Source organism: Momordica charantia, unplaced genomic scaffold (assembly GCF_013281855.1).
Source record: "Momordica charantia cultivar OHB3-1 unplaced genomic scaffold, Mcharantia_2.0 BLBB01000082.1, whole genome shotgun sequence".
In the NCBI taxonomy this organism is placed as follows: Eukaryota; Viridiplantae; Streptophyta; class Magnoliopsida; order Cucurbitales; family Cucurbitaceae; genus Momordica; species Momordica charantia.
In genome coordinates this window covers 26,348-35,498 of record NW_028275238.1, presented here as the reverse complement: position 1 = coordinate 35,498, position 9,151 = coordinate 26,348, and the positions used below count along the sequence as shown (strand labels likewise).

At 42.6% G+C, this 9,151-nt stretch overlaps 2 protein-coding genes and 1 non-coding gene across 3 annotated transcripts; 2 read left to right on the top strand and 1 right to left on the bottom strand.

Moving 5' to 3' along the window:
• The first annotated feature begins 998 nt into the window (after nucleotides 1–998).
• Nucleotides 999–1,105, top strand: LOC148207779 (small nucleolar RNA R71). Its single transcript, XR_015787656.1, has one exon. It is a non-coding gene; the product is annotated as a small nucleolar RNA R71 (small nucleolar RNA).
• Nucleotides 1,106–4,737: 3,632 nt separating this feature from the next.
• Nucleotides 4,738–5,172, top strand: LOC111025308 (uncharacterized). Its single transcript, XM_022303151.1, has one exon. It carries the CDS (start codon nucleotides 4,738–4,740, stop codon nucleotides 5,170–5,172), a length of 435 nt encoding a protein of 144 aa, XP_022158843.1.
• Nucleotides 5,173–7,416: 2,244 nt separating this feature from the next.
• Nucleotides 7,417–8,898, bottom strand: LOC111025310 (uncharacterized). Its single transcript, XM_022303152.2, has 2 exons — nucleotides 7,748–8,898; nucleotides 7,417–7,663 (listed from the first exon to the last, which is right to left on the bottom strand). Exons 1-2 carry the CDS (start codon nucleotides 8,896–8,898, stop codon nucleotides 7,417–7,419), a joined length of 1,398 nt encoding a protein of 465 aa, XP_022158844.2.
• Between the last annotated feature and the right edge of the window lie 253 nt (nucleotides 8,899–9,151).

Sequence of the window (9,151 nt, the reverse complement as noted above, 5' to 3'; positions counted from 1 at the left end):
CATTACCTTTTCTAATATTTTCTTTTTCTGGTGTTGTTGGATTTTCTGGTATCTTTACAATTGGTTCAGTGGACGGAATCTGTACATCTGTTGTTGGCATTGTTGGTCCATCATATGCCAGTCCACTCCTGAGGGTGACAGCTTTGCACTGTTCTTTCCCTTCTCGTTTTGGTAATTCAGTATGGCCTGGAAAAGAACCTTGTGGTCTATTCTTCAATTCATTGGCGAGCTGTCCCAATTGGGTCTCGAAATTCCTCATTGATGCCGCTTGGGATTGTATCACTGCGTCGGTTCGGGCCATGTACTCCTTCATCATATTCTCAAGATTTGAGTTGTTATTTTGAACTGGTGGAGTCTGTGTTCTCTGATTGTACTGCTGTTGCGGTGGTGGGATGTATTGCTGTGTAGGTGGAACATAGGGCTGCTTGTTCTGTTGGCTCTGCCCTTGATTAAAACCGCTCGAACCTCCTTGTCCTCCCCATGAGAAATTAGGGTGGTGCCTCCAACCTGGGTTGTAGGTGTTCGAATATGGGTTAAAGTTCCTATTGTTCCCATGTCCTACATAAAAAACAGAAGCAGGGTTATGTGGACAATTATCATAAATATGGTTTTCACTGCAAAATGAACAAATGAGATCGTTGACTTGGCAAACAGGGGCAGGAGTGCAATAATCCGACTGCACAGGTTGTATCGGCGTGGCTAATGGATTTTTTATTCCCAATGCCATCTCTTTCAGCCTCTGGTTCATTGTAACCATCTCTTTTTGCATCGAGGTCGCAATGTCCAGAGCCAAAACTCCAGCTGGATCTTGCTTCTTTGGTGCTGCCCTAGATCTTTGCGAACACCATAGTTCGTTATGTGAAGCTAAGTCATTTAGGATGTCAACTATCTCGTTGAATGTCTTCTTTGTAAAGGCTCCGTTGGCAGCATTGTTTAGCATCATCTTAGTAGGATGATCTAAACCTCTAAAGAAATGTTCTATCTGGATGCATGCCGGCAAGCCATGGTTCGGACATTTCCTGATTAGTTCTTTAAATCTCTCCCACGCCTCGTGAACAGGTTCACGATCATACTGTCTAAAGGAGATGATCTCCTCTCTGATATCAGCGTGGCGAGTAGGTGGGAAGAATTTTGTTAAGAACTTCTCCACTAACGACCCCCATGTGGTGATGGATCCCGGTGGAAATGCATTGAGCCATGCTCTAGCTTGGTCCTTCAAAGAAAATGGAAAAAGTGTTAGTCTCAGAGCATCGTCTGTTATACCAGGTAATCGAAATGCATTTGCAATTTGAATGAATGATTTCAGATGATCATGTGGATCCTCATGTTCCTGCCCTCCAAAATGTCCAATTGTCTGCAACATTTGGAACATCATTGGTTTAAGCTCAAAGTTTGCGTGGGCTGGAATAGGGTTGACTATCCCTGAATCAAAGTTCTGAAAAGCCGTGGCGGCATATTCTCGCATTGCCACGTCTCTGTTGTCCGCCATCTGGATATGGTTGAATTCATCATTTCTTGCATGATCCCTCATATTACCGTTAACAGCAGGTGGATCAACCGGATCACGAGGTGGAATATCTGCCATTGATGTGCTCGTACTCTCTACCTCACTTTCAGGACTGATTTCACCTTCCCTCTCTTTTTGCTTTTCTAGTTGTTTTCGAAGTTTTGCTCCTTTCGAGTTTTTCGAAGGGTCCGCTCAATCTCAGGGTCAAGGGGTAGAAGAAAAGATCTTGTGCTCATGCACTTTAACTTACCCTTGTGAGATAAACGACCAAAAATATAGAACAAAAACGGTGGATGGAAATTACACCCAACAACAATTCACAAAAATAAAAACTAAAAGAATTTGAAAATAATTTTAAAACTAAAGTCCCCGGCAACGGCGCCAAAAACTTGACTGGGATGTTTATGCTGAACGCACGCGCTAAGCGTGGTAACAATTATATAGATGCAAGCGCACACCTGTCAGAGTAATATAAAATGGATGGAGTATCCAAGTATCGATCCTCAAGGACTTCTAAATAATTTCCAAACTCTAAAGTTTTAAAGAATAGTGAATGTTGGAATGAGTGATTCTTGTAAAATGGGAAGTGGTCACAAATAATGGTTTGGATTTGGGATTTGGACTTATAATAATAAAACCTAGCCCGAATTACTTCAAGTTAGCCAACAAAGAATCAAGGATATGCTAAGGACGATATGCATTTCACTTTAGGAACCAACGACTACGCTTTTCACTTGACTTATGTCTAAGCAAGTTCAAAGTCCTAAGACATTCCCTAATATGTCTATTATGAGAGATATCTTAGTTTTAGGATGGAAATAGTCGCAACCTCGGGTTAAGGTCCTATGTCTAGGCTACTTAAGCGGAACCCTTATGTCTAAGGCGCTCCTCTCCTCGGTTTAACCACTCAACAATGCAAATAAGCAACCTTTTCAGTATTGACTTGTTAAGACTTACAGTGGCCTTCTCTAAATCCTAACTTTTTGGGAAAACATGTTGAGCAATGAATGGAAAGCAAAAACACTACTTCTTAGCAACCCTTTTTAGACATAAAAGGCTAACTATCCATAACCGGGCTAGAGACGGGAATTTAGAAAGACATATTGAAGAAAATACAGCAAGTAAAATGGTTGAATGTGGAATGCATGTGTGAAAAAACAAAAGTTAACTAACGGAGAGTTTTTATCGGGATTGAGAGCTTCGCCCTTCTCTTTCAAGCAAGGGAGAGTGTCACGTGCTCTTTCCTCCAAAAACACAACTCTCTTAACTAAAAATAAAGTAAAGACAAAGAAGATAAGCAAAGTGCTAGATTTTTATATATTTGAATAAGTAGAAAATAACTAAGTACAAATGGAAACAAAACAAAGCTCAATAAAAGAATGTAAAGTACTCGGGATTTAAAACCAAAAGCAACTAATGAAAGCAACTCAAAAGTACTTAGAAAGCAACAAAGAAACACTAAAAATGATCAAGAGAAGGAAGCAAGGCTTGATGAATTTGGTGGAGAAGTTGCTGGAATTTATAGCTGTGCAGAATTGGTTAGGTAGGTCCTAAAACGATGGTGAATCACCCATTTCCAACTCCTTTGACTGACCAAATCGTGCTCAAACTGATAGTGGAACACTTCTTCTACACGTATGCATCGGTTGGAACCACCAAAACGCATTGGAAGACGCGTTTCATTAAGGGCAAAGTTGGAAGAAAACCTGTTTTTCTGCAGGCATCCCAGGCGCCTGGCGCCTCCCATGATACTTTTTCGTCTTTTTGCTTCTTTTGATTAATTTGCACTCCCAAATGGTCCTAAAATGTCGTAAATACAATATAAGCCATCCACAAACCATAGTATATGAATTTTGCATGAATTGGAACTCAAACGATCGAGAAAAATCCGAAACAAAGCTGAAACATAGTAAAAACAGCATCTAAAACCTTCTTTTTACGCATGTAAACAAGCGTAATCACTAGCTTAACTACCCTACCCATGATTTGGAGCTTGCTGCGGTGGTGTTTGCCTTGAAGATATGGAGGCATCTTCACTGCCCACCAAAGTTTGAAATATTTCTTCACTCAGAAAGAACTTAACCTAAGGTAGAGAAGATGGTTAGAACTGGTAAAGGACTACGACTGTGAGATCATTTACCATCCGGGTAAGGCAAACATGGTGGCCGATGCACTTAGTAGAAGAGTAACGAGCATAGCACCCTCGGCAGTGCTCCATAGACCGATATTAGATGAGTTGGACCGTTTTGAGGTGGAGTTAGCGGTGGAAGATGTTTCGGTAGTGTTAGCTCGACTCTCGGTTGAACCGACCTTGAGACAGCGGATCATCGCTGCATAAATGGGAGATCCCAGCTTAATCAAAGGTTTCAGTATGGTGGGTCAAGGAGATTACTATCTTTTAGAAGATACGGCCTTCTCTATCAAGGAAGACTATGCGTACCAAGAGATTTTTCTTTAAGGAAGGATTTACTAACCGAGGCCCATAAATACCCTGTTCTCAATGCATCATGAGAGCACCAAAATGTATTGGGATCTCAAGAAACAATATTTGTGGCACAACATGAAGCGAGAAATTGCCCAGTTTGTTAGTAAGTGTTTGACATGTCAGTAGGTGAAGGCCTCAAGACAGAGACCCACCGGGTTGTTGCAACCTTTAAGAATACTTGTTTGGAAATGAGACGACGTGGCCATGGACTTCATTACAGGTTTGCCGAGGACGGTTAAAAGATACACAGTGATTTGGGTGATTGTGGATTGCTTAACAAAGTTTGCTCATTTCATACCAGGCAAGGCCACTTAATCAGTAGAAAGGTGGGCGGAGCTTTATTTGCAGGAGATAGTTAAACTTCATGGCATACCAGTGTCCATAGTGTCAGATCGAGATCCCCGCTTCATGTCAACTATTTGGCGCACTTGGGTCCTAGCTCTATTTTAATACGACGTTCCATCCCTAGACCGATGGTCAGACTGAGCGTCTGAATCAGATTTTGGAAGACATGTTGAGAGCTTGCATATTGGACTTCGGTGGTTCTTGGGACAAACACCTGTTCTTGATAGAGTTTGCTTACAACAACAGTTATCAGGCAACAATTGCAATGGCTCCATATGAAGCTTTGTATGGGAAAAAGTGCAAGTTGCCAGTTCATTGGGTTGAGGTCGGTGAGAGAGTCCTGTTGTGACCAGAGTTGGTGCAGGAGACTAATAGTGCCATCTAAAGGATTAGGGCAAGAATGCAGACGGCTAAGAGCAGACAAAAGAGTTACGCTGATGTTAGGCGAAGGGTGTTGGAGTTTGGCATCGGCGACCACGTTTTTCTTCGTGTGGCACCAGTGAAGGGAGTCCTACGTTTTGGTATGAAGGGAAAACTTAGTCCTAGGATTGGTCCTTTTGAGATCTTCGAGCGCATTGGCCCAGTCGCTTACAGGTTGGTCTTGCCCCTGTCGTTGGATGCAGTGCAGAACAAGTTCCATGTGTCTATGCTGAGGAAATATGTCCATGACCCTTTTCATGTCTTGGATCCCGAACCATTGCAGTTAGATGAAACCTTGTGCTATAGAGAGGTGCCTATTGAGATTTTAGCAAAAGAGACGAAGGTGCTGAGGAATCGGGCGATTGACTTGGTGAAGGTCCTGTGGAGGAATCACCAAATCGAGGAAGCTACTTAGGAAAGGGAAGACGAGATCAGAGCCCGCTATCTTGAGTTGCTCGATCGACGAACTTTCAAGGACGAAAGTTTTTGAAGGGGGGAAGTCTGTAACGCCCCGCGTTACTCAGGTTGGATTGGGTTCTTTTTTTAGAAATTATTTTAATTTACTTTAATTGTTTTATTTAATTTTATGTTGAGCTGCTGGTGTTTGTTGTGAGTTTATTGGCTTTTATGTATTTATTTATTTATTGTTTGACAAAGAGTTTGTTTTCTTTAGCAATTGTCCTGGGTCGTTGGGCCGATTGCTTACTTCTATTATTGGAGATAATTACGTTATAGCAATACAGCCCCTAGTCGGTAACAAAGAAGTGTGCTCTTGATCGGGTGCATGCATCCATGAAGGACAGTAGCTTGTGCCCTGCCGTTGCGTCGACGAGCTGATTTATCCGAGGTAGGGCAAAACTAACTTTCGGACATGCCTTATTAAGGCCCATAAAGTCAATACAGACCTGCCACTTGCCGTTAGGCTTTTTGATAAGCGCCAAGGTTGCTCGGGTTTACAAAGCTAGAGGTCCTTCTAGGATCCTTGCAAACATTCACAAAAACGACTAACTTACCGAATGATTCCAACCAAGAGTAAGGTTAGAAGATGAATCACTCTTAGATCGGACTTAGAATCTACGATGGTCACTCCTAGATCCTAAGACGACTCACTCCAGAATTGGCTTGATCGAGACTAATCCAATGAATCGGTTTAACATCAAACCTAAAGCAAGATTTGAAAGAAGCAACACCAAAAGTGTTAAGGAACAAAAGTTCTTGAATTTCAATATGTTTTTAATCTTCCAAAACAAGGTGATTACAAGCCTTTAAATAGGCCAAAGGGTCGTTCAACATGAGGAACACCAAAAGTCTTTCAAATCCTATTTAATGCAAATTGTAGAAAATAAGACATGCAAATTAAAACATGATTGCACATCAAACTAGACAACTAAATGTGAATCCAAAAACGTAAAATTGCTTGAAATTGTCTTGGAAATCACATGTAGGAGGCGCTTTACGTTTGGATGAGATTTGACAAGCTTTGACATCACAAACTCTCAAGAGGTGCAATCTGCAAAGGCACCTGTTCACCAATCTGCACACTTTTTTTGTCCTCAGTGCCATCTCTCAAAATAGACAACTTTTCCCGTGCCATCTTTGCTCCATTCTCTTCTTGACTCATTAAATTAACATTGTAAAGAATTTTTGCCTCAGAAATCTTTGTCTCCTCGTGTGCATTAGCTAGCCTTTGAAGATGTATTATGAAAACCTCTTGAATCTTCTTTGCTTTGCTTCTTGTAATTGGTCCCCCGAGTACAGTCAATGGATCCGTGGTTGGATTTGCATCACTTTTTAACTAAAACAACATTGGAAATCCATGTGGGGTAATGAACTTCTCTTATGAAATTAGCTTGTAACAACTGTTCCACCTCTTTACAAATTACATTACTTCGCTAGGCGTCGACAGGCCGATGCTTTTACCTTACAGGCCTATAGCTAGGATGATAAAGGAACTAACTCAATTATGCATGAGAACTCCCTTATACAAGGTGAATCCCCACAACAATAATAAGAATAACCCCAATAACAAGATGATGAATCAACCCCAAGAAAGCTAAACAGATTTGTGCTTGGAAAAGATGATCAATGATTAAGAATAAAGGAGAACTTGTTCCTATATTCAAGATTTCGAACTCTCCACAACCTAATGGATCAAACTAGATTGAAAGTTCTAAAACATGCATTCTAACACAAGAATACAAAGAAAGCTTAAAAGCTTGAGAGAGATTAAACTCAATCTGAAATTTTCATTCATCAAAAATGTTGTCTTTGAAAAGCAAATGCACATCCCTATTTATAGTAATTCAAAAGACATAATGAAAAGACACAACCCTTCGATGAAAAGACACAACCCTTGAAAAATACATAATAAATTAAATATGTGGATGAATCTGGATTATTAGATTCATGAAGTTTCTTGGAGGACAATATGTCTTTTCAAGCTTGAAGGGATGCAACGCTTCACCAAGTGTGAACACCTTAGCTTGGAAGTGACCATTCAACCCTTCTTGTAGTCTTTTAGCTCTAGCTCTTGTGATTGGACCTTGTGGCATAATGATTGGCTCATGATTGGGTTGACTTTGAGCATAAGCTTCATTTGAGCTGATTTGAGCTTGCTCCTCTTGTAAGTTTTCCCCGTACACTCCGTGATCACTCATTTCTATATCATAGGATCTACATTAAGCCTATGCACCATTATGTTCGGGTCGATATTGGGCATGTCGTCATGGGACCATGCAAATACGTCGGAGTTCGACTTCAAAAACCTGACGAGCTCTTCCTTTGCTTTGGCCTCCAACCTGCTGCCGATGCTGACTTGCCTATCCGGCCCTAGCAAGGGGACAAGTTCAGCTCTTCTGCTGGCGTGCCGCGGTTGAGCTCTACCTCGTCGGTATGTGGTGGTGCAACTGTTTCAAGTTCCATGATCACTACGCAAGTGGCGTTCCTTTTCATTGCAGTTGCATAGCATTCTCTCGATGTTCTTTGCTTACCTCTGACTGTTGCAATCCCGGTCGGGGTCGGATACTTTGTATGCCGAGCTTCGATCTATCACAACAAACTCGGCAACTCTGGTCACTTGATGCTCCCCTTCGCTGATGGTAACAGGGAGCGAGATACACCCTTCCGTGCTAACTGACTCCCTTGCAAAGCCAACCAATGATGTTGTCTTGTGCTTCAAGTGCCTTCTCTCCCATCCCAGAGCCGTGTAGGTCGAGAAGGAAAATATATTAGCCGACGCCCCGCCATCAACAAAAACTCTTCTGACCTTCACATGGTCTATTAAGGGGGCTATCACCAAAGCATCATTATGGGGCATATGCACCCTTTCACCATCTTGCTCGTCAAATAAGATCGGCATCACGGGCCACTTGGGGTACGAGGTACAGACCTCATGCGCTACTTCCCGGGCTAGAGCTTTTCTCTTCTGCCCTGACTTTTCCCCGCTCGGACCCCCGTGAATGGTGTTTATAACAGCAGGACGATCTTCCTTTGGTCTGGGCGGCTGAGATCTTTCTCGCTTCTCTTCCCGAGCTGATCCCTCTAGCTCAGCTTGTTCTCTGCTGCCGACATATTTCTTCAAATAACCTATCCGGATCAAATCCTCAACCTGCTCCTTCAGATGGAAGCAACGGGAAGTGTCGTGGCCGTGATCCTTATGGAATCGGCAATAGAGTCGCTTGTTCCGCTTTCCCGAAGGTCGGCGGAGCTTTTCAGGGGATGCAAATAGCACCTCCATGTCGGTGTCTTCGACTACTGCATAGATCTCAGCAATCGAGGCATTCAACGGAGTAAACTTGTCGAACTTTGGCCCACGACGATTTGAAGTGACCCTTTCATCACGTCGGCTTCTACTCTTGTCGTCATCGGCTCGCCGAGATGAACTTCGATCATCATCGCACCGTTTCTTGGAGGGTGGAGACTTGTGGTCCCGATCTCTACCACGGCTGCTTCGCCTGGCTCCGTTGGCCTTCCATAGCTCCAGGCCATCGATATACTGGCGAGCTCGAGCAAACATTTCGTTTAAGGAGGCCGGCGGGCGGCTTCTGAACTCAATTGTCAAGTTCCTGTCATTCAACCCTGTCGTGAAGTACATCATGGCGATATCATCAGTGCAGCTCACCACCTTGACATGCTCGTCCATGAATCATGCGATGTATTCCGTCAGGGACTCATTATGCCGTTGCTTCACTGTTCCGAGGTGGGAGGGCAACAACTTCAACAATTACCTAGCTGAGAACTGATTGATGAACAACATTCTCAACTATTGATAAATGTCGATTGACCTCGGCTTCAACTGTCGGTACCATAGCCTCGCCGAGGGCCCGCCATCATATTAATTATTTGAATCTCATTCAAACATTTTTCTCATAATATATATCTGTATATAAGGTATC

What these genes read in the sequence shown, in the direction of transcription:
- LOC111025308 (XM_022303151.1), top strand. Translation starts at nt 4,738, where the DNA reads ATGCAGACGGCTAAGAGCAGACAAAAGAGTTACGCTGATGTTAGGCGA.
- LOC111025310 (XM_022303152.2), bottom strand. Translation starts at nt 8,898, where the DNA reads ATGGACGAGCATGTCAAGGTGGTGAGCTGCACTGATGATATCGCCATG. An exon ending in CGGGATTGCAACAGTCAGAG is followed by an intron (nt 7,664 to 7,747) that starts GTAAGCAAAGAA and finishes AACTTGAAACAG; the next exon opens with TTGCACCACCACATACCGAC.